Raw genomic sequence first — 25,191 nt, forward strand, 5'->3', positions numbered from 1 at the left:
GACAGCAAAATGCCATGAGATCCTGGTAATGACTAACAGAGCTCCCTTTTGGTGTAGTGAAAGCTCGTGGGGAAGGTTCTAATATCTGTTTCATGGGTTGGGGCTCAGCAATTTGTCTCATTTGGGGCTCAGCCACCCCATATCTGAGCCAAGTCCCTGGTCTCTTGCTCAATGCATTGCTCCCCTCCAAAAAATGTCAGCTGGGAAGCATGTCGAAGAGGTGCTCATGTGGAATCCATGCCATAAAACCAACATGAGTCGAGCAGATTTTTTCTGGTCCTGCCCCTTGCTACCAGAGAATCTCACATGTGGAATATTGACTGGAAAACATTTGACAAAGAAGGATGAGTGATGGAAGAAGGCATTTGCTGAGCTTGTTTCAGTAGAGCTGGCATGTTCATGGGTTATCTTGTGAATAATACCATCTGATGCATGATAATTTGAAGGAGTGCTTGCAGTCCTGTGGGTGTGTGGGGCTTTGTGCCATGTTTCAGGAGGTGTCCCCTCACACCTCACCCCTGGCAGAGGAGCTTTGCCCACAGCTGATGCCACGTGGATGAGGCCACCAACATGGGACTGAGCTGTTCCCATCCTGCACACCCCCACCTGCAGCCTCTGCAGATAAAACCGAGTGTCCCTGAGGGAAATGATGGATGGAGAGCCAAGTAGCTCATTAAACTATAACAAAGTGTTTTATTGCTGTTTTCTGATGGTAATTGACATTGGAGTTCAGCTCATTTAGCTTTTAATCAGAACATAATATACCATGTAGGACAGAAGCTTATTGATTGCCTGGCAACTCATGGGAGTGGTGTTGGTGTACCTGGAGCACGTGTTGGGATTTTTTATGGCTGCTCACAGGTTCTGTCCTGGGTGCCGTGGGCACATGGATGGATGTTTTAATATTTCGTTGAGTCTCACTTCTGCAAATGTGAATATTAAGTGAGTAAACGGTCTGCTTGCAGCGGGGGTTTGCAGAAATGGATGGTTTAATAAGGAGGATTTGCTGACAATCTCAGAGTGTTGATAGCATGCTGCTAAGGAATTTGCCACGGGCACATTGGACTCGCAAGAAAAACCCAGCTTAGTATTCATCCAAATTGATGAAAGATGCTCTAAAAGATTGTTTGATTCCATCGCAGGGGCAGTTCCCCAGTGTTTGAGGAATATGGGGAGATGAGGGCAGAAGGACAGAGGAGTGAGCCATGCAGAAAAATCTCTTTCATAGAATCATAAAATGGCTTGGGTTGGCAGGGACTCCAAGGATCATCAAGTTCCAACCCTTGCCACAGGCAAGGCCACCATCCTCCACATCTGGTACTAGACCAGGTTGACCAGAGCCTTGAACACCTCCAGGGATGAGACAGCCACAGCCTCTCTGGGCAACCTGTGCCAGCACCTCACTATTTGTTTTGCTTGTGCCCCAGATTTCACTTTCTTTGTTGAATTGTGGATTTGGGGTGGGTGAGAAGCCACAGGACTGGCGTGCTGATGGAGAGAGAGCTCCCATGTGCTCTCATGTCCTTCCCCAGGGTACACGAATGTGACAGCTCCTCACAGGGGTGACACCACTGCCCTGTCTCTGCTGGGGGAAAGGGAATGAAGGAAATGCAAAGAGTCAAAGTCTTGCAGATAGAAGGGCTGCCAGAAGGAAGTTCAGTGATTGCTCTTGGATAGAAGGGAGTGTGATTTCTGGGCAAAGTCCAGCAAGTCGCTGCCTCACACTCTGGGTTATTTGGTACCAGTGCAGCAGGGACTTGATCTCCCCTTCCCATGCTCTCATTCTAGGGGGTTGGAACTAAATGATCTTTAAGGTCCCTTCTGACCCAACCCAGGGTCCTATGATAATATTGCACTGGTTTCTAACATGGAACTGAATCCCAAACTCAGTGCTCAGTGCAGGTCCTTGGCTGTTCCCCAGCTTGTTTTGATGGCTGCTCATTTATTCTCTCTAGCGGGAGCTGAGCTGGGTGCCCTCCAGTAGATCTTGAACAAGATTGTTATATTCCTTTCTGCAATTTCCCTTTATTTCACATGCTCCCCTCAGGGCCATCCTTCACCTTGAATTTTATTGCCTTCTTTAATTGCTTCTCCAAAGTCCATGTGTAATATTACTCTTGAATTCTCTTAAATAACTTCCTGAGTCAACGCAATCCCATTCATCATGTACTTCTGGTCCTTTTGATAAGCCCTATTGTACCTTGCTTTTCATTTCAGTATGTCAACACCCAATCCATCGTGTTGTACTTCAGTCTTTTGTCAAGGCAAGTGTTGAGTGCTTCTTATGGTAGCATTAGGGTTGCAAAATTGGTTTCTACTTCTTGTCTTTGTTTCTGCAAATTTATTCTCTCAGTGCTCTGCTACTGCTGCAGTATCACCAGGTCCTAACTTGGGCCAAGATTTAATTGAGATTGTCTTCAACACCTGGTGATAACCACACATGAGTGCCCAGATGCTCTTCCTCCATCTGAGTACACCAGAAGGAAGGGAGTTGTCCTCATCCAACATCTTTTATCCAGACACAATCTGGAGTTCTGCTTGCATTGCATTTCTGTGCAACTCCTATTTATGTGGGTCTTTATTTCTATGCAACTTTCAAAGAACTCTCAGTAGAATTTCCTACAAACCCCTTCTTAATATCTCAGATAGTTGTATACAAAAACATTCCTATGTAAGATGTCTTGAAATAAGATGTAGAATCTTACTGGATGCTCTGCTCATCTTTAAGCTCTACCGTGTTCCTGGGAAGTGAGCAGTGTTCACTGTAAAATACAAAACTGCAGAACAGGAGCAAGGGGGTTGGCTCTCTGAAGGGGAGCCAGTGGTGAATGGTGCTTTGATGGGGTCTCGCTCGCTGTTCCCAGGTCCATGGCCCAAATCCTGCACCCCACAGAGCTGGCTCCACCACCAAGTGCCCTTCTGCAGTGGGAAATTTGGAGCTGGTTTATTTTTCTTGACTTTTTGATAACTTTTGGAGGCTCCTGCTGCTCTGTGGATGATGGGATGGGATGTAAGAGGAGCTTGGGATGGACATGGCTCCTGGAGCCATGCTGAGAGGGGCTAGCAATCCCAAACATAAATTTCCCATGTCCAAATAGATGCATTTTGTCCTGCAAAAAAGCAAATCTTCTCATACAGGAGACTTCCATTTTCTTCCAGCTGGTCCTTTCTTGGCCATTTTATAAAGCAAATTAATTCAGAGGTGCATTCTTCCCCTATAGAAGCCATAGGATGATGCTGGTCCCAGTCTTGTTGGGGTCACAGGCAGTGGGCAGCCCAGGGCTGTGTGCCTATGGGAGGTTAGGCAGGATGAGAGGACTTGTCTGACTGCTGGATAAAAGTCCCTCTGGGCTTCAAAAGGCAAATCTGGTGCTGCTCTGCCCGCAGATGTCTGCAAGCAACAATAGGCTGCAATTCAGCCCTGTGCTTCAACAGGGAGGGAAAAAAAGAAAACCAGAAACCCATTAGATGACTTCAAAACCCATTAGATGACTTCAGTTCCACATGACTACATTGAAAGGGGAGGCATCTTAAGCTCAGCAGTGTTGGCTTCATCAAAGCAGGATGTGGGGAAAGCCCTTTGGGAAGCACATCCTTTGGGGCAGGGTCATTCATAGGTGTCGGAGGAAGGGACGTAGGTGACAAGCCCAGGAGCTAGTCAAGGCATATTTGAATGCCAGGATCCTGCTGCAGCCATCCAAATGTCAAAATAAATAAAAAGTCACCACTGAATGCATCACGATTCTGGCTTCACCCTTCTGAACACTGCTGAGGCATTTAGGGAGGGACCCAAGTGCTGAAACCTTTCCCTTCTACACACATTTCTTTGCTCATCTTTATAAACAGTGGCTGAATCTCTTTTGTTTCTTTGGTGTTCTGCAAAGAAAAGTCTTCCTTCCTTGGCTCGGGGTTTTACGTTTCATGTTTGCAGGTAAATAAGGTGGGAGCAGGTTTGTTTTACTGCCATTCCTTTCCAATCCCTGCGTGGTTTGCTGGGGGTTTGCTCTTCTTGGCTGCCTGCTAATTTGTAAGAACATCTCTGATGTGTGCCAAAAATCATTTAGGATGATCTGTCTCAGTGCTTTCTAGAGCATCTCTCACTGTTTTATGACTTTGTGCTACTGAGTAATAGCTCTGTTTACCGTTCTGAGCATGATTTTTTCTCTTCACTACCTTTTTTCCTCATAATAATCCAAACTAATAATCCAAACAGTTTGGTTTATTAGGAATAACCTGAAGGAAAAGAAGGACAATCCTAGCTAATCACCTAAGACAAATAAAGCAAGGAGTGTGTAGGGGGAAATCTGTCAGCTCCTCCCTTGTTCAGGGATATGAAATAGGTCATGTTGTAAGGGTCAACATCCACTGACCCATATGGAAGGAAAACATCATGGCTGGGGATCTGTGCACCAAATGTGCAGAGATTTTCTCCCAGGATGAGTGTGGCTTCCCTGGGCAGTGGTTACAGTGGGTTGTGCACAGGCAGAGCTTAATTAAGCCCAAATCCTGGTTTGGAAGGCCATTCTGGGACTTGTCGCACATTAGGATCTGCAGTGCAGCACCTTTTCTTGCCCGGAGATTGATTGGGAGTGACAGCAACATGAGACTGTGTAATAATGCCAGTGAAAACCTGTCGTGGGACATGGCTAATTGTTCTAATTTGGGCCGGCGCCCCGCTGTGCTGCAGCAGGAGGGCTTTGTCACAGCTCTCTGGTCATTACTGCTGACCCATTTAACAGGGGGCTGCCCCCCAGGCTCTGCTGCTGGGGGAGGAGCAGACGGTTGCCTTCTTAATGAAGACAGAGGTATCTGCTATCATGTCTTTATTGCAAGGCGCTAGGAGGAGTGAGGTGGGCAGATGTTTGTGGGACCCCTGACAGTTTCAGCCTTGTGCATCTTTTCCCATCCAAACCCACGACACGGCTCTCCCTCCCAGCTCAAGCCCACACCTGGTTATTACCCAACCCCATCTCTCTTCTCATGGAGTCATTTTTGGGGTTACTCTCACCCCAGTATGCCGATGGCAGTGTGGTCCCATCACAGTGATGCCAGTAGGACTGGATCCCTGTGCTCATGATCCTGAACACACTCTGGCCCTGCCACCCAGCAAGGATTCAGTGATCCCTGTGGGTCCCTTCCAGCTTGGGTTATTCTATACAGGGATTTGGCCACTGTTGAGCCACAGCAAGAACAAAGCTCTCTGATGTTTGCTTTCCCATGGTGTCACCCCTTTGCTTCCTATCACAACAGCAGGAGGGCAGCACGGCCATGGCTGCCTCAGCTGCATTTGGTTAAGGGATTGCAGCCTCATGAATCTCCTCTTCCAGGGGCTGGAGGAGGGGAGAGGGGCCCTGTGAGGGGCCCAACCTCTGCTCTCCACTTGTCCCACACTTAGCATCACATCTCCCACACTGAAAAGCATGTGCTGTGCCTTTCAATTCTTCCAGGTTGAGATTTTTTCATGCCCTTTGACCACAAAAACCCAGCTGTACAATGGGCTGAGCAGGGAAAGAGTGGGGGATTGCTGTGGGTGCATGAAGCCCCTCTGCCCAGCACTCCCCATTCAGAGGGAAGCGAGGTTCTACTTCCTCCACACGAATGAGCTGCACGGATTCTTTCAGCTGCATCAGTTTCCAAACAAACTTTTGGGCTCAGTCCCACCAGGGCGTGTGCCAGCTTTGATTATTTCCTAATAGACCTGGATAATAAACAAGGAAAAACACTTTGTTTAAACTGTAGCGTGAGCGTCCAGCTCTGATTTTGGCACGACTTCAACTGTGTCACTGCTTGGAAGCTCGAGTTGAGGAAGCACAGGGTAACTTTTGTACATGGGTTTTCAGGGCCCAGCCCCATAGGAATGCTGTCGCATGTGCTGCTGATGGTGGTGGGTCCTGGTGGCTTTGGGCAGGTCCAATCAAGAGTGCAGCCCCTGAGGTGAGCTGTGTGTTCTTCCCTGTGCTAAACAGTGACATTTACCAAAACAAAAATCTTTGGGATTAAACCCCTTATTTAAGGTTAAGTGTGATGATATGGTGATGAAAAATAGGGGTTACAGCCCTATGCCTGATACTTCTGTTCCTGCAGATGTGCCCTCTGTTTGTTTTGTTTTGTTTTGTTTTTCACTTGAGAAGAACCTGATGGAATTGTTTCCCTGCACACCCAGATGTGATTAGTCAAAATCCAGTTTGCTCCTTGGTTAATATAACATTTATAATGTCTTTATAGAACCTGTCGTGCTCCACTGACTGCGAGGTGAGGTGGGAGAAAGCATTGCATAAATCACACTGCAAAGCACGTGGCTCCCAGCCAGGCTGAAGGAGGGGGCGGGAGGGCAGTGATAATTGGGCATCCTGATGGGTAAGACATGGATCTCTAGCAGCACCCATGTCACAGGGCAAGACCTTGAGCAATCAGCATGAATAAAGAGCAGTGGTGAGCTGAGAATGAATTCCTAAGACCAAATTCAGTTCAGAGATATTTTTTTTTCAGTCAATCCATTCTCATTTTCTTGCTGTCATTTTGTGTGGAATTTTTAACTGCAATTGAGAAGATTCCATCAGAATCACTGCTTTCCTTGAAGCTCTTTTTCCTATCAAATAGGTATTTGGGGAGTTTCTGGTGAGCACTCTTCCTGAAGTCTCCATCAGTTCACCAAATCTCTTCATGTTCTTCTGCAAAATGGCTTTAATGGCAATGGATATGTGATGGGCAGTTCCTTTTGTATGAGTCTTGATGGGTGCGATATTGGCACAGGCTGCCCAGGGGGGTGGTGGAGTCACCATCCCTGGATGTTTTCAAGAAAAGTGAGGATGTGACACTGAGAAATGTGGTCTAGAGCAGTCACAGCCACGAATTGAAGGTCAGACTGGATAGTCTTATTGATCTTTCCAACCTTAATGATTCAATAACTGTGGCAGGGCAGCCAGCTGCTGCTTGCAGCCTTCGTCTGTGTTTGGAGATGGATTTGCAGAAGAATCCCCATTCACCACGTCCATGTGTGTGCTTTCTCTTGGTGCAACAAAGGCCTTGTAGCATCCTAGCAATCATTGTTTGGAGTTATTTTGTTCTCCTTCCTTGCAATTTTAGCATAGTCCCTTCTGAAGTGGGTAGAGCATCCCACTGAAAGGATAATCATGGCGCAGCCACCTCACCTATTGTCTTCCCATTGTCTTTGCAGGAGGGAGACAACATTGGGGCCATGGAGAAGCTCTGTCGGCAGCTCACCTACCACCTCAGTCCCCACTCACAGTGGAGACGTCAAGGCATCATGAAAAGGAAGCCACAGTCCTGGTGAGTCGTTTCTCAAAGCCACCCATTGATCTCCATTGCTTGCTTCTTTCCCCCATGCATCATTGGGTCATCAAGTTTCTTCACATTCAACCAGAGGCAGTTTCTCGTTTTCCACTTTCCTTTCCCCATTGCACATCCTTGTTTGCATTGAAAATCAACCCAGTTGTGCCCAGCCATGGGAATAAATGGGGAATAAATGAACCAGTGCCCTGGTCCTCAGCAAAGATCTTGGCCAATGATGTTTCTGGTGCTTGGAAACTAATATGTCTGAAAGAGGTTGATGGGGATGGAAAGGTTACTTTGCTTTCAGTGAGGTGATGCATTACGTATGTAATTTTTGAAGGAAGTGAGAAAAGTGAGAAATGCAAAAGAAACTGCAATCTGGCAGGGTTAGGATTTCTATCCAGGTGTTTGCTTATGATCCTGAGAGAGTTTTGGTTCCTGACATAGCAGATGCTATCTGTAGCAATAGCAAGAGACTGATTCTATGAGAAAGCTTAGTCTGAAAAGAGAAGAGGGGAGGAAAGCAGGCTCAGGGAATAAAGGACCAGGGGGCAAATTGGATTAGGACCATGTCTCCCACAGTCCTGGCTCGGCATCCCTTGCACCCTGCTGTCTTTGCAAGTGCCCTGTCTGACCTACAAGGGCATCCTGTCCCCAGCTTTGGCTTGACTCAGCTTTGCTGTCAGATGCTCAAGGAATTTTCAAATACTGTGTTTATTCACTTTTTTCTGCATGTGTCTCTTGGCCATCCACAACCCAACAACGCTCCTCTTCTGCTCTGCAATGTAATTAGCAGCTGGCTGTAATGCCCAGGCTGCTTCTCCAAATCCAATTGTCAGCAGCCCTAAGCTGCAGCCACCTCCCTTATGTGGTTCCTGCCCACATCTCTCCATTTCGGACCCAAAATCCCTTTATTGTTTCATGACTGTCTTGTTGGGCTGAATTCCACTTTAAACAGAGTATCCCTTTATCTCTGCCCAACGAGTAGTGCCAGTCAATGCTAGAACACATTCCAGCTTTGTTATGCCTTATGCTGTAATGTCATTCAGTGAAAAAATGACATTGCTCCCAGTTCACTCCAGGAATATTCTTGTTAATGCTGATCTGTGATGTTATTGCAACAACTGTTGGGTTTGGCTAAGGGACTGCCCCAGGCCCCAAGGAACACCCTACTGGTGCAGGACACTATTGCTCTCCTCCAGTGCCCGTCTTGCACATTTTGTTCATGGTTTGCCACAGTGATGATTTTCTTCAGTTCTGCAAGTTCTGTGACTCAATATCAATCACTTTTCTCTTGGGACAAGTTAGGAAATTTAACTTGGATGGGATGTAAATCTCTGAGATGGAGAATGCGTGTAATCATAAAAGTGTCTGACACTGGCTGGCATTTTCTGTCCCTGTGTGGGTGTTGGTGTGAATGGAGTGAATGCAGCAAGCAGGTTTTTCATAGCTGTTGCCATACATTTCATTGAATTATGGAATCATTAGGTTTGGAAGAGACCTCTAAGATCCCCAGCCCACCCCACCATTCCCAACTGCAGCGGAAATGCTAAGTCACAGGCTGAACCAGTGATTGAACACCTGGTGGAAGGCAGGGCCAACCCAGGGTTGCTCAGGTGCAAGCAATTCACCTGAGTGACTGGAAGGCATGGAGCCAAGATCCACCCCTTTCCAGACCTCATTTAGGGGTGGCAGTGGTAGAAAAGATATCTCTTCCTGGGGATCTCTGCATACGTGAGGCCTTCTAGAGGTAAGCAGATTTTCTTCCTTTGTTTCTGCATCCATTGCTGCTACATTTGGACTTATCTTCACTTGCTGCAGCCTAGGACTTGGCTCCCCTGCTATCATTGCTGTGCCTGGAGGTGTTTTGCCCCTGTGTGAGGCAGAGCTCCCAGCTCCCATCTGCAGCACCCACACACCCAGCCTGTCCCATCTAGCTCTCCTCAAACCAAATGACCCCTCCAGCTGTGCTACCCCTCTGTGCTTTGTTTCCCAGGGTATTACAGGAGATGTGGGAACATGCCAGTAAAATGCATTTCACTGAGGAGGAATGCTTCCTGTTGAGCTTCAGTGTCAAAGCTGCTTGGGAATTTTTCTTTAGGCTCAGAAAATTCCTTCTTTTTGCTATAACAACAGTCTGTTTCTTCCTTGGGAGAATTCAGCACCATTTCAGTGCCAGGTGATTCTTCTCATTGAGATTGCTGGGTGAAGTGTCCTACATGTTTTACCATATTTTAACTGAAATATTTTAACTGAACTTTTGCAGAGAGGGTTGCATTTTATCTCTTTTTCCAGGCAGAGCCCAAGCAATATTTCCAACCAAGTGAGTCAGGGTGTATCATGCCTTTAGAGAAGAACTTCTACACATACACATTGAGGAGAAACCATAGAATCATTTGAGTTGGAAGAGACTCCCCTAAAGGCCATCCGATCTCGCTCCATGCTATGAGCAGGGACACTCACAGCTCCACCAGGTGCTCAGAGCCCCTCCAGCCTGACCTTGGATGTCTCCACTGATGGGGATCCATCTCCTCTCTGAGCAGCCAGTGCTTCATTACCCTAACAGTAAAGAACTTATTCTTATATCCAATCTATATCTCCCCTCTTTTAGTTTGAAACCATTTCCTTTTGTCCTGTCACGGACTCATAAAGGTTGGAAAACAGTACTGAGATCATCCACTCCAACCATCAGCCCATCGCTGCCATGTCTGCTATCCCAACACACCCTGCTCAAGAATCTGTCCCTCTTTCTTTATAGCCCCTTTCAACCTGCCCAAAGGAAGGGGAGGGAAGTGAAAGAGAGTCTGCTGATGTTGGCTTTGTTAGGAGTGTATTTTGACCCAGTGGTTTACTCATGGAGGTTAAGCAGCTTTTAATTATTGGTAGGAAACAATGGGTGAAGAGCATTCACCTTGGCTTCCTCTATTTGCCCCCTTTCTCTTTGCTTGGTCATAAGTTACTCTTGTGATGGAGCCTTTCTCACTATGGAGGTCCCTGCAGCATCTTTCCAACCTTATTGGCTTTATAACTCTGTTCCTTGGGCATGATGGTATGGGTGGATGGTTGGACCAGATGATCTTGGAGCTCTTTACCAACCTTAATGAGTCTGTGGTTCTATGGTTTAGTGGGCATGATGGTGAGTGGATTGGTGGTTGGACTGGATGATTTTGGAGGTCTTTTACCAACCTTAATGTTTCTGTTTCTATTCAGTGGGGTTGAGTGGATGGTTGGACTGGATGATCTTAGAGGCCTTTTCAAATCCCACTCCTGATTTCACCAAGAGCACAAAACATTTCTGTTCCAGAGGAATGCTGGCTGCCCATTGCTCATGCTTGCTGCAGTGTCTGCTCGTGTTTCTATACAAAGCCCTTGTGAAGCAATTCAAGAGGGGAAAAAAAGAAATCAACAGTTTTGACAAGGAGAAGCCCTGGTGCATGAAAAATGTGCCCTTCCTTTTGTAAACAGAGAGCAACCAAATGTTTGTGGATGCAAATCTTCAGTAGTGCTGGGAGTCTGGAGGCGAGCAGTGGCAGAAGTTAAAGCTCTTGCGACAAATGGTTCCTTCAGAACCTCCAGCCTCCATCCGTCAGTGAGAGGAGGTGGAGTGGGGACTGTGTGGTCCAACACATGGAGGAAATCCATGCTGGGAGGTTGTACAGTGCTCTGCTGCTGGGCTGTGTTGCAGATTGCTTTGCAGTCAGTGCAGGTGATTTCCAAGGCTGTCTGCAGACAGAAGCAATTCGTTTCCAGGCAGAAGCTGAGTGCTGGCTGCTGTGTGTGATATTATAATGGGAGCTGGGGCAGAGTGAAGCTCGTCCCCATGTGCATCCTGGAGCATTAGAAATACTGTGCTTATTTACTATGGTGTGGTGTGTTTTTTTTTCCTGTTAATTGCCCTAAAAGTACAGGAGAGTCTGCCTGACTTCATCATACCGTATTTTTGCCATTGGTTGTACTAAGAGGGTAGGAAATCAAGATTTAATCTGTGTGTTGCTGTGCTTTGGCTCTCAAACCTGGCCAAGACAGCAAAGGAAAACCAAATGGCCACTGGAAGAGTCTCACATCGTGTCATGTCTCCTGGGTTTTGCAGATGTGGTAATCTAGGAACAGCAGGATGGCTTCATTTGATGGGAATACCTGGTGTGACGTGGATGGGAGTGATAGCTTTGGGAGAGTGGGAGACAAGGGGAGGACATGCAGGATCCCCTGGGGTGCTTGGCCTTCCAAGTGGCTGCATGCTGAGCATTGGGTGTGCTCAGCATCCCGTGTAATGCATCACCACGGCTCACTCAGCTTTTCTCCTAGAGCACTGCTCTCAGGCAAAGCTCTCAGCTCAAAGCACTCTGCTCAGCCCTATTCATGACCTCTCTCATCACTCCTTGCCCTGGCTGTAAGAGCAGCAACACTGAGGAATGGCGATAAGCCACGGTTCCTCCAGAGGAAGCAGCAGCAGAGCTGCATGGCTCAGCCAGTGCCGTGCCTGCCCTGTGGGGAAGGAGGAGGAAAGCCAGCTGGCATTTGAAGGATTTCTTTTTTTAAGCTTTTCCACCTCTGTGACCTTTCTGCTCTTCAGCACCCGTGGCATTTTGAAGTTCTTCTGCTGGAAAGCAGCACTAAATGTGTTCTGTTTAGACCTTTTGGGTGTTTGATGGGCAGATACCTGCAGTAGGCAGCAAACTAGGAACACTTGAAGGACTCTTTAATGATCTCTTTGAAACAAAGAATGTTTTCATAATTATAAAAGAAGGCAGAATTCACCTGTTTTACAAGTTTTACCTGTGGCTCTCGATTTTTGCAAGGCTTAGATAGACCAGATCAACCTGCCTGTTTTCCCCCCACCTTCCATAGTACATTGCAAAAGGACATTGGACCCAACTAGAGGGGTCAAGTTGTGCTGTTGTTGCATTGAAGATTTGACATGAGCAAGCTGCAAACTAGAAACAAACAGAAGGAAGTTTTGGAGGTGTTAAGATGTGGCATTGAGGGAAGTGGTCAAGGAGGTGGTGTGGTGGGGTTAAACTTGGGGATCTGAGAGGTCTTTTCCAACCTGAATGATTCTGAGTCTATGATTCTTGGGGGATCAGCACATCCCAGAAAGATCCCAGTGGAGAGGATCAGCAGGTGGCAAGTTCCCCATTCCTTCATTTGTTCCCCCTGGGAGTTATCTGGCCACCAGATATGCAATTGTAGGGTGGAAATGAATTGTTCCTGCAACAGCATCTGGTGGGAGGGACTGCTCCGGGTCACTGCCCTCAGCTTTCCCAGCCAGCACTGCTCATCCTGGGGCCCATTTTGTGCAACAGAGATGGAAGTACTGTAATTTCCCAGATGCTTATAAGTTTATATCATCTGGCAGAGGCCAGCTGCTCCATCGAGCTGTTTGTTGCAGCCCAGCAGGTTGTTCATGGCCTAGCACAGCTCTGAAGGATGTGATGTTGCCTTTGATGCTGCAGTTTGCTGGGACAAAACGGGGGGCAAGGGATGCTGTGCCCCTCTGCATGCTAAAACTGTGCATTGGAATTGGGTTGAGGTGTCCAAAGAAAGGTTCATCCCAGCTCCTATGCTGTTGGTGTTCATAGTATGAATGTGCTGGGGTTTTGCATATTCAAGATATTTGGACTGATGGGATTTGGGGCAGATGGAGCAGTGGTTGAACAGGCCAAATCCCAACGCTGCACATACAGAAATGCCTTCTGGAAGCTGAGGAGTTTCTGCTTGCAGGGCTCTCCTGGCCATGGGCAGGGAGCACAGTGGCCACCAGAAAGTACTGTGGCTGCCCTGGGACTCTTTCAGGACCTCAGAAAGTGGGAATGCCAATAGGTATTGGTGTGAGATGGCTGTGAATATGCAAACTTTTAGCCAAATCTGGGGGAAGAACAACGTGGGCAAGCAGGGGTATGCAGCACTCGGGCATGGCAGCTGGAGAAAGAGGCTGTGTGCTATGTGGGGTCTGCATCCATCCAACCCACGAACATTTACTCTAAGCTGGGCACTTTGAATTGGTATCAGTTGACTTGGAAATAGGGAATTTGCTTAAGCCACTGCTATGGACAGCATCCCTTTGCTTATGGACAGCAAAGTGCCTCTTTGAAGGGCTTTCTGCTGTCTGAAATAGCTCCTGGTAGGGATGTTTTGCAGGGTGACAGCCAGCTCTGATTTTGGCTGGGATTTGTGTCCACGTGTCCCATTGCACAGAGCAGCCAGAGCCCTGCCTTGCAGTGGGGCTCAATGCCCTTGGGTCAGCATCTCCCAGCATTTGAGTGCTTCTCTATGCAGCATTCAGGATTCCTCATTTGCAGAGCGTGGCACTTACAAACACGTGGTCATTATTCCATGCATAGCAATGAGGATTTCCATTGATTCCAATTTCTGCCTCGTGTTCTGCTCACTCACACAGCCCTGCAGCAACACATCACAGCTCACTGGGGCTGCTCCCACTGCCACACAGACCTAATTTTTAAGCCTGTTAGAGCTAAACAGTAAATTATGCATGCATATTGAAACGCCATCCGGGTGCGTGTGAGATGTAGAGTTGGAAGGGGCTTTGTGTTTTCCATTCAATCACTGTAAACTGAGCCCTTTCCCTGTGTGTTGCCCCTGTGCAAGCCTACTGGGATGCTCCAGAATTTAAAACAATTAACCCAAACGGTGCAGCACCATTTATTTTTTTCCACCATTGAATACTGATTTTGACAAATGCTTGAATTGCCTTAGCTCTTCGTGGTTTGAACAAATGAACTGACAGCCAAAAGTGGTAGAAAATCTCCTAACAGAGAAGAAATCTTTCCTGGCAGTGAAGGTGGAAGGAGGTGATTTATAGCACCAGGGCTTTCCTCCCCTTGGAGGGAACATCTGTAGGTGATAATTGGCTTGAAGGGAGCTGGAGCTGTGCTCTGGTCCTTTCCTTTTTCCTCCTGGGCGGGTGAGGAGGGAGGAGGACCAGCAGCCCCACTGAGGTCCATTGCTCTTTGAATGTGTTTCCTGGTTCCGTGCCTGATTAGAAAAGGCTTTGACTATTAAAAGTGTGATTTTTGTTATTTATAATTACTCCTCCACTTCCTCTGTGTCTGGAGGGAGTGGAAATTAGATTTGCTTTCAGTACATCGTCTGAATCCACCCTCAAAACTCAGGAAAGCAACTAGAAGGAATTGTTATTAAATGAGGAACTGGCTGCTGAGATAATTAACTCCCCCCACACACTTCCTCCCCTCCTTGGAAGCCCTCCAAGCACCTCGTGATGGGCTGCCTTGTCCCAAGCAGCTGCTGCCCTATTCCTTTCCATTGCAAGAAGTGCCCAATGCAGCCGGCTCCTGGGCAGCCCCAGGCTATGTTCCCCAATTAAGAGGATCAAGCTTTATGATGAAGCTTTGATAGAGCATTGAGTTGGTGTTTTAAAGCCCTTTCACATTGTGCACTGTTAGTAAATGGAGGTGCTGAGTGAGCTCATGCATCACATGAGCTCTGGGCTTGAGGCTGTGCTTCTGCTCAGCTTTTTGGGTTTGCTGCTGCACAATTTGTATGAGAATAATGCTTTAAATAATGCTGGGAGTGATGAAAGCGTAATGATGAGATCCCAGCTCACCCTGCAGTGACCCATACACTGGGACTTGTCTCCTTCAAGTCAAATACTTTGTAATTAAATGTAATGTGTTCCCTTGTCTGACTGTGCCAGTAAGTGGGGAAAAAATAGGGGGGAAAAAAAGCCCCTTATGCCATGTGCCCATCTGGGGTGGCCAAATATCCATCCTGGCAGTGCTCAACCCAGTGCAGATGGGGCTTCTGCATCCCAGAAAGGGGCTGCCAGCACCTCAGTGCCAAACTGTGTGGTTTGGCTTTTGTGTTACTGTGCCAACGCATCACTGAGCTGCTCCTGCTTTCATCAGCTTTTTGGTCATTTGGGACGCTGGGTGTTAAAATGCAGCTCATCATCCTGAAGGCTGGTAAATAGAATATATGTATATGTGTTCATGCAATATAGATAAGTTACCTTGGGAAGGTTTGTGCTGATCTCTCCAGCACTGATCCAACAGCTGGCTCAGAGCATGTGAAATGTCATCACCAATGGGTACAGAAAACAGAAAGAAAGGGCAAAATGTTTGCAGTTGGGAAGCTGAATGGCAGAGGGCAGCCTGCTCATGGTTGGTTGTTCTTTTTTTTTTTTTCTTCAAAATTTGATACAGCTGATAGCAGGGCCTGTCTTGTGTCAGAAAAGCAAGGATGTTGAACAGGCAGGGAGGGAAAATAGGGGAAAGTTTTTGTGGTTTTCCTGCTTGTCCAGCACAATGTACAGCCCAGGAGGGGCTGTGTGAGCTTTGCAGCACGGAACAGAGCAGCATATCGTGTTACCTCTGCTGTGCCCAGCTGAAAGGAATTCTTGGCAGCTCACGTCCCTGCTGATATTAGCTCTGTTTTCATCTTCTTAAGGGAGATGAAGGCTGAAATCCCCACCATTAGTGGGGCAGTGGTCTGCCAAAAGAAATGCAGCTCTGCTGGAAGAGCGTATTTTCTTTGGGCTCGGTTAAATATGCTCCTCGTTGCCTCTTTCCTTCCATTTGGCTTTGTGTCCCCAGAAGTGGCTGCATCCCAGGCTCGTGCAAAGGGTCTGTTAAAAGGAAAATAGCAAGGCCAGAGGCTGGGTCAAGAGGGTTCACCTTGGTTTCCTCCATTTGCCCACCTCCTCTTTGCTTGGCTGCAAGTTACTCTTGTGATGGAGCCTTTCTTACCACGGAGGTCCCGGTGCCACAGCTCCCTTCCAACCTGAATGGTTCCATAACTCTGTTTCGTGGGCATGGTGGGATGGGTGGATGGTTGGACTAGATGATCTTGGAAGTTTTCACCAACCTTAATGGTTGGAATGGTTTGAGTTGGAAGGGACCCCCCAGAAGCCATCTAGTCCCACTCCTAGCAATGCACAGGGACACCCACAGTTCAGAGTCCTTCCAGCCTGACTGTGGGTGGGGATCCACCACCTCCCTGGGCAATCTCCAGTGATTCAATACCCTTATTGTAAAAGATCAAAGGCATCAGCCCCAGCGAGGAGCAGAGCCCTGGGAGCCAGGCTGCTGCTCGTGCTCTGGCTCTCATCAGCACAGTAGAGGCAATGGGGGACCCCTGCCTGCTTGAACTCTTCCAAATGTGATCTGTGCTCCAACAAAATAAACAGTTTAGGGAAAGTGAAACCCCAAGCATACACTCTAGCGGCTGATTGCTCCGTAATTGCAGGAAGAGCAGTTGGGAGAGGGGATTTTTTTGGATTCCTTGAGCTGGTTTCTGGTGAGAAAACTGAGCTGGAGGAGCAGAGCTGAAGCTTCTCTCCATCCCCAGCCCCAAACATCAACCTTGTTTGCCTTCCCCTCATGCTGGTGGAATGTAAGGAGCAGGAAGGGCAAATAAGTTCCACGAAGGGTGAACATCCAACTTCCAGTGAAATCCTGTTTAGTTTTCTATGTGTTATTTTCTCTGCGCTTTTGTGGAACCTTTCCCAGGCAGGAACAGATGATGATAATTAGCACCAGACCCTTCCATCCACATGTGGACCATCAGCCTCTGCTGTCCCATCCATCCCAGCCCCTGCCTTTCTCTCACCCTCCCTATTCCTTTCCTTTTCCTTCCCTCTGCCTTTCAATTCACTATTTCGGATCTGTTTTTAAAACATTGGCAGCAAACAGAGTGCTTTTATGATCAATTTTCTGATGATTTCCTTTCCTGTGGCCTCTTCCCTTTAGACACTAAGGACTAGAACCCAATTCAAAGGTCTTCTATTCCGATCGCACTGGCTCCTCACCAAGCTCCCTACTCTGTTCTGGGGAACTGCTCGTGTAAACCCAATCAGGACTTGGATTTGTTTTTAATTTAATACACTCAATTGTAAAATTCCCTTTCCAAGGGCCTTTTCAGCTTCTTCTATGCTAGAATTTAAAGAAAATATTCCTATTGTTTAATGCGAACTTGAAGAAATTCAAATTCTGGTCAAATTCTCTTCCAGGAGGTCATTTACAGAAGCAACAAACCCAACATGTTGTTTTCTTTTAAATTCTTGATTGGTTTTCTGTTGGCACTGGTGCAAATTGCCTTTCCTTCAAATGCCTGTTATTAATGGGGCGTCAGCTGCAGTTTCTTATTACACTGGAGTAGATTTGGTTGGAAATACTCCAGCACATTTTCTCTATAGGAAAATGCAGGTTTGTTGAGTGCAAAATGTAGCATAGAAGGAAGGCTGTAAATACATTTCATTTTGGGGAGAATGAGGGAAGAAAAAAAGGAGTACTCCAACAGTGAAATATTTACATTTTTCTGCGAGAAGTTAAATAGGGCTGTAATTACAGCAAAGTGTTTTGATGCCAAATGCTTATTTTTAGAATTTTGTTTGGCAGGAAATTAAAAACAAGTTGGGAAAAATCCCTCTTTGTGTAACACATAAATGGTGTTTTTTTGCATAGAGGATGATTGCTTTCCACTCAGATCCAACCTCAGCTCCGGACCATGATGAGGAGCTGGCTGTGCAATGTGCAAATGAAAGCTGTTCTTCTGCTTAATTATCCCTGCTGGAGATATTTATCAAGTTGCTTCTTCGGCTAACAGTGCTTCGTTTTCTGAGTCTCATTGCTTCTAGAGGTTTAATTGGGTTCTTTTGCTAAACATCAGGGTGATGCGGTGCCACGGGTACAGCAGTGATCTCAGTGCAGGGAAGGAGTGGTTTTCTGATGGCACAGCCACGGGAAGCAGTGGGTGCTCTTTCCATTAAGGTCAGAATAATTAAGACCACCATGTCCAACCATCCAATTTTGGTCCATCCCAGACCTTTGGCTTGGTTTAACCCACCCACCTGTGCTGGGGGCTGCTGCTGTGTACCTCTATCAGTGCCTGTAGGTCATCAAAGATCTCCCAGATGCAGTTGCTTCCCCAGCAGCCTGGGTGTGAGCTCTGGGAGTTGGACTCAGAAGGGTTTTCCTCAGGTTCCTGGAATTGGAGGCATGTGGGGAGACGTTAGCCCCAAATGAAGAGTCTTTGCTTCTTTTGTTCTCTTCATCTGAATGCTGTTCCTCCCTAAAGAGACACTGCACTCAAAATACCAGGTTCTTTCCTCCATGCACACGTTGTTTTGAATACTTGGATGCTTAGGTGCATTTAAAGCCAGCTGTAAATGTGACGTGTTGCTTGTAGGCACCACGGGCTGGGTGACACTGCTCTCTAGTGGATGGCTTTCCATCGAGTGATGCAGGAGCTGAAGCAGAGAGGGTCAGTGCTCATCCATGGGTGAAAACGACTTTTTCTCATTGCTTCTATCGTGAGCTGTTAGAACGTAGCATATCCACAGAGAGATTATATGGGCACAGGGCAATGTCCATCTTTAGTAATGAAACGTGAACCAGAGATTCTCAACTGATCTCGCTGTGATGGGAAGGATTTATTGCTCAAGGTTCTTCTGATGATCCTTATGGGTCACTTCCAACTCAAAATATTCTATGATGCCAACAGCCCATCCACTAATGCACTGTGGACGAAGCTGAGACCCTTGTCAGCTCTCTCAGGTGCAAGGGATGCCTTTGGGTGCCCAGAAACTACTCTTCCCATCAACTATCCCATGCATTTAGTGAGCTTTGAGCTTGCAATAGGAGAGGAACAGGCCTGCATAGCTTGGTGAGGAGCCAAAGAAAATTCAGTTGGGTTTGGAAAGGAAAACAAAGAGCTATTCCTGGAGCAGCCCTGCTCTTGGGCACGCAGGGGAGGTGTGCTGCATGCAGAGCTGGGTGTCTGCTTGCTGCAAGAGGAAATCTGGGAGAGAATTGCAGAATACCTTGCAGCTGTGCTCCTAATGACATGCTTGAAAAATGCAGAACCAGAGCAGAGAAATAACCTGGTGTTCAGTCTTCAGTGCTGCCACTGCAATAGAATTTGGGGCTGTCTTGTGATGTCTGTCTTACAGATGGTTCTCAGCAGCCAGAATGCTTTATAAATGGAAAAGAAAAATCATTTTGATGTCACACATCAGGGGTAAAATGAGGAGCAAAGCCCACAGCTGAAGAGCTGCAGGCTGGGTGTTGTGCCCTACCTCTCCCCACATCTCACAGTGCTCAGCTGAGGATGGATCTGTAATTCCAGTAACAGGGGAAGGATGCTGACAGCAGGGATGTTGGCATGTTATAGTGTGAAAACTGCAAACCTCAGCAAAAAGTTCACTGAGAGAGAAGAGACTAAACAAATTAATCCCCACTGGTACTTTCCTTCTTAATAGTAGAGACTTAGGAATATTTTAAGTGTTTATTGGTAAGCTCTAAAGGAGTTTTAACGTTATGTATTTTTATATTTATCTATTTAAAAATCCTCTTTACCCCAAATCTTTCTAAGGACAGGAGTGAAATCTTTCCCAGCTATTCATTTGCAAAGGCTGTGAAAGCCAGACATCAGACTGCACCATTCATAATCCCTAACCCTTTCCACGGCAATAAGCAAAGCACAAACCCAACTGCTGAACCATTACAGCAAAGAGTTGAGGAATGCTGATGAAGGCTGTGGTAGCTCTGGGTGTTTTAACAACTTATTATTATGAGGAAAAGTTGGAAAAGGTAAATGCCCAAAATATGAGGCATGTTTTCAAGGCTGATGTCATCTCATGTTCAGTAATTTTTGCTGGCATTTCTGGAGAAAATTTGCTCACTGGTGACATCATCTCCATTTCTTACTGCAGTTCTTCACTCTCTGGGGCTGCCTCTTCTTGTTTCTTGATTCCTTTGCCCTCCAAGAAGTGGTTAAGTTCTCCAGTTACACTTTATTATGAGATATGTTGGCGTTGGGTGTCCTCAGTCATGCTTTGGGGAAATGTCATGAATTTAAATGACAAGGGAAGCCCTTTCTTCTAGTTTCTCTTTGATCTAAACATCAACATTCTTGTCCATGGGAACGTTTTGTGAGCTGATCTGGTGCTGCACAAAAACCAGCTGTCAGAGAAAGCTTTTTTTAGTGGAAACCAGCATCCTGCTTTGCATGGGGGAACAAAGCATTATCAGGGCTCTAGGGCATGGTTTTATGCCAAACCCTCTCATCATAGGGGTCAAAGCCCCATATACAGTTTCTATCTGGGAAGAAAGCTGTGTCTTTCCCTATGGAATATCCACATAAAGCGAGAGGATGAAACCAACTGGGTGTAAGTGATCCTCCACTGTAACTCACAGGGATTTACATAATGCTGAGATCTTCCTATAGAGATTTGGGGTCATTCTGTGGCAAATTTTATGGCAGGGATAGAAGTTTTTACAGCTGTTTGTTAACATCATACCCCACTCATTGCCGTGAGACAGTTCACAGCCTCCAGAGCTATTTTTATTAATCATGTTTTTTGTTGTTGGTTTGCTCGTTTCCTGAGGGACAAGGGGGACGTAGGCAGATACAAGGCAGCTAGCAATCCCAGTGCAGGGCTGCTCCAAAATGGGCTGCAGAGAATTTCTCTCTACTGGCTGCAAGTCTTCAGGATGAACGGGCTGTTAGTGCATGGCAATCCATTTGAGTGGGAATCCACTGGATCCTTCTTGATGGAAAGAGATCCCTAGGGAGCTCCTGCTTTGTGCCAGGGATTGCATGCATACATCAATAGGACAATGTCACACCAAGGCAGGCAGCATTGCTCTGCACTGGATAAAGCAAAGCTCCATGCTTGCCATGCTCTTTTTGCCGTGCTTTTAAGGAGTTACCACTCATTCACAGGGACTTTACATGCTGTAGTCAATATGAGCTCCTGGTATATCCAGCTTTGAGCTCCCAGGCTATAAGATGAGAGCGCTTTGGCTTTCTCAGCTGAAGCATCTGCCAGCAAATGAATGCAATTATTGTTTTCCAAACAATAAATACATTATTTCATCTGTTTGATTCCTATTGTTGCCCACCCCAAAATAAAAAAATGCCAGAAGAGATTTCAAACACATCCCTAAGGCAGGGCAGCAGGGGACCAGCACTGCAGGTGGAGGGATTGGCATCAATTAATTGACCAACATTTTCTTTGGTGCTGAGGCTGGACGAGCTGTTTGCCTGAGGCACACCCCTCTCCCAAAAAAGCATCATAGTGGGGTGTAGCAGATGCATGCTCCTTTGGAGGATAAGCAGCTCAGATGGGAGCATGCTAATGGCAGTCTTGCATCAAAATTAATAATAATTTTTTAAAATACATGAAACATATAAAAATCATCTGGCCACTCAGTGAATAATTTTCCCTGGGGCAAACTGGCAGTTGAAATGCACAGATAATGATGGAGGGTGGGAGCAGCTCCTGTTAGTCATTTCCTCTTCCCCAGCCCCAATCCCCACTGTGCCCTCGCCCCAACGGGTCGTACCATGAGCCACACTCTCATGCTTAATGATCCAAGACTTGCTAAAGGAGAAAGCCTGTTTCCAGTCAGTCTTGCCTGCCTATGAGCAAACCTCAGAGCCTGCTGAGGGTGATTACAGTCTGGGGTTTCTGTTTGTGGGGAAGCACAGCCCCCTCAGCTCCCAGCACAAGGGTGGCTCGTCCATCAGGTTGGGCTGTGCTCCTCAGATCGCAGCCAGGATGCCTGAAGCAATGCAGAGAATTGCAGCCAGCTGTGCTTATGGTTTTCACTGGCTTAACCCATGTAAGGATATTGGGTTTTAACCCCAAAATCCTACTGTGTGGGACCTGGCAGGAGCAGCACTGCATGCTAAGGCTTCACTTCATGTCAACTAAAGCTATTAAGACATAAGCTGGAGAACCCTGTTGGATTTTGTCCAAGCTGGAGAAGCAAAACCGCACATTAAATATGTAACACACAAACCTTAGCACGTGTTGGCTCTGGTTTCCTTGCTCCTGATGCCACATGCAGAAGATGGCATTCCCTCTGCTCCAGCTGTGTTGGGTTCTCTTGAGCAGCTTTTGGCTCATCCATCACTCTGTGTCCTAGCTGACCATGCATGATATATCCCTTCCCTCCCAGTTTCTATTCTTAAGATTCCCATTACGGAGTGAACCTTACCTGCTGCTGACAGACAAGACCTTTCTTATCCTACCTCATGATAGGTGGATGCAGGTGATGGTTCCACCAGGCAGCCCAGCTTTCTGCCATTCTGCAAATGTCCCATGGCTTCCACTGAGGTCACAGAGTGGTTGGGGTGGTAAGAGACCTCGGAGCTCACCCAGTCTCACCCCTGTCATGGAAAGAGCAGGACAGGGCCTGATGGCTTGGCTCTGGCTTGAAGAGCAGCAGGGCTTTGGGAAGACCCTCCTGGTGGAAATAAATAACATTATTTCAGCACCAAGTCTTTGCTTTTCTTATTTCTAGCTTGCAGGAGCTGGTGACAGTCCAAGATCCTGGTGGATGGTCACTTCCCAGTCCCCCAGGTACCTAGGATTAGTCAAATGCTCGTCTTAATGATGGCTAAATGAAAAAAGAATTGGCTGTCTGCTGCACAATCCTATGTTGTAAGGCCAGGAAATTAATTTGTGCAGCTGCCATTTGGATTGGTGCCATCCATGCGTTTCCTGGGAAGATTGCTGTGCTCTCTGGATGCCTGCAATGTATCTCCTGGTCCCTCCACTCACACACACAGCAGCTGGAAAGTTTCTGGGCCACGAAGAAAGGAGAAAAATTATTTCCTAAAGGAGCCCTTCACATTTCACAGCCACTTTTAGGTGAAATTCAGTCCTTTTGCTTCCAGCACAACAGGCAGGTGCCTTTCTATTAGAGCAGAAAACTCACATTGTTCTGTGTGAGCCTGTAAAGGGATCAGGGAGCCACTAATGAAAAAGAAACTTAGTTCTTTCCTCTGGGGTATTCCCTGAGCACAAATGGCTTTCTGTGCTCCCTCTCCCTTCCCTAAAACTTTGCATGGAGCAAAGCCTTTACTTGTACACCATACTGGATGAGCACCAGGGGCTCAGCACCGGGCTGATGGGAGCTATTAGCATGCATAGGGCTCTTCCCTCCTCCTAACTCAATCAGAACAATTCATCAGCAAAAAACCCTCAGTGCCAACTTTCTCTGACAGGTTGTGATTGTAGATGTGCTCTCTGATTCACTCTGGGAGACAAATTGACCAGTGCAGCTCATCGAAGTCAGACTAATGAGTCTCTGTAGGGTCACTGGGAGCACTCATTTATTTATCTATGGATTTGGCCATGGTGCTCATCTCCCAGAGCATACATGCCTAAGCCCTGAGCTGCCAGCTTCTCGAGTAGAGAGTGTGGGGAGGCAGTGCCACAGACCTTACCAAAGCCCAGGTAGACTACATCAGAAGCCCTTCCCTCATCCACCATGCAGTCACCCGATTGTAGGAGTCACACAGGACAGAATCACAGAATGGCCAGGGTTGGAAGGGAACTCAAGGACCATCAATCTCCAACCCCCCACCACATGCAGGGCCACCAACCTCCACATTTCATACCAGCCCAGGCTGCCCAGGGCCCCATCCAACCTGGCCTTGAACGCCTCCAGGGACAGGGCATCTACAGCCTCTCTGGGCAGCTGTTCCAGCTCCTCACCACTCTCACAGTAAAGAACTTCCCCCTGACATTCAACCTAAATCTTCCCTCCCTCATCTTAAAACCCCTTTAGGTTCTGAAAGGCTGCAATGAGGTCACCCCACAGCCTTCTTTTTTCCAAGCTGAACAAGCCCAGTTCTCTCAGCCTGTCTTCATAGGGGAGGTGCTCCAGCCCCCTGATCATCCCCTGGCCCTCCTCTGGACCCTCTCCAATGCTGGCCATGACCTGACGGTGCATGGTTGTCCCACCACATAATCACACTCAAGACAATACCCCCCACATTCACACCTCTTTCGTTTCCTTCCCATGCAGTCTGAAAGCTGTGCTGATGGGGAAGCCCCAAGACAACACGGTGGACTTGTCGGGCATCCCGCTGACACTGAAGGACCTGGAGCGCGTCACGTCGTACCTGCAGCACAGCTCGGAGCACATCGACACGGTGGAGCTGTGCTTCACCGAGCTGACAGATGAGATGCTGCTGCAGCTGCTGCCTGCACTGTGTGGCCTTCCTCACCTCACCACGTTGTCCCTCAATGGCAACCGGCTCACCAAAGCCATCCTGCGGGACCTCACCGAAACCCTGAAAGACCCCAAGAAGTTTCCCAGCGTCACCTGGATCGACCTCGGGAACAACGTGGACATCTTTTCCTTGCCTCAACCCTTCTTGGTCAGCCTGAAAAGGAGATGCCCGAAGCAAGGCAACCTGCCCACCATTTTGGAGTTTGGCGAAGGGCAGGTCAGCGATTTGGAGAACCAGGATGGCCTGGCTGAGAGTCAGGAGGACCTGCGGAGTGAAAGTTGCAATGAAACCCCATTGGGCAAAGCAGAGAGCAGGACAGTGGAGGAGCAAGGCGCCGAGACACCGCAGACGTGACATCGGCTCCACGTTGGGTACATTTGGGTGACAAACCCAAGATCTCCTCATCAGAGGTCCTGGCATGGGTGGATGCAGGCGGTGGGATGCTCTGGGAGCACATTGCCTTCTTCCCCTGTGATGAATATCAGTGCTGCTCCCATCATGCAGAAATGGGATGGTGTTGTATACTTGTATCTCATTCCCTGTTCATCGCAGGGCAGTTGGACTAGATGACCTTGCTGGGTCCCTTCCAGCTCAAATGATTCTATGAAAAGCCAGAAGGGTATCTTTAAATGAGAGCACTGTGCTTTTTAACCTCTCCAAATACGAATCGCCAAAGTGTTGGAACATGAGGCCCTTAGAAGCACAAAGGGGAGCAGGAAGGCGACCAGATCCAGCAGGATCCCAGCTGGTCACCCCTGCACAACAGATGGACAGACTTCACCCACAAGCACTGCACAGAACTGCAACCTTCTCCCATACCAACTTCAGGAGCTGCTGAATACCGTGCCTGGTGAGATCAACACAAAGCCTGATCCCTCTCCAAGGGAACCA

General features: G+C 47.4%; 1 protein-coding gene across 1 annotated transcript in view; it reads left to right on the plus strand.

Moving 5' to 3' along the window:
* Window positions 1–24,654, plus strand: part of LRRC75A (leucine rich repeat containing 75A) — a gene marked incomplete at both ends in the record, with an annotated part of 44,443 nt that extends 19,789 nt beyond the window's left edge. Inside the window, 2 exons of the mRNA XM_079545286.1 lie at window positions 7,178–7,290; window positions 24,093–24,654. Of these exons, the coding sequence (XP_079401412.1) occupies window positions 7,178–7,290; window positions 24,093–24,654 (675 nt within the window). The remainder of the gene's footprint in view (window positions 1–7,177; window positions 7,291–24,092) is intronic.
* Between the last annotated feature and the right edge of the window lie 537 nt (window positions 24,655–25,191).

The sequence above is a fragment of the Tetrao urogallus genome (genome assembly GCF_951394365.1).
Source record: "Tetrao urogallus genome assembly, chromosome: 20".
NCBI lineage: Eukaryota > Metazoa > Chordata > Aves > Galliformes > Phasianidae > Tetrao > Tetrao urogallus.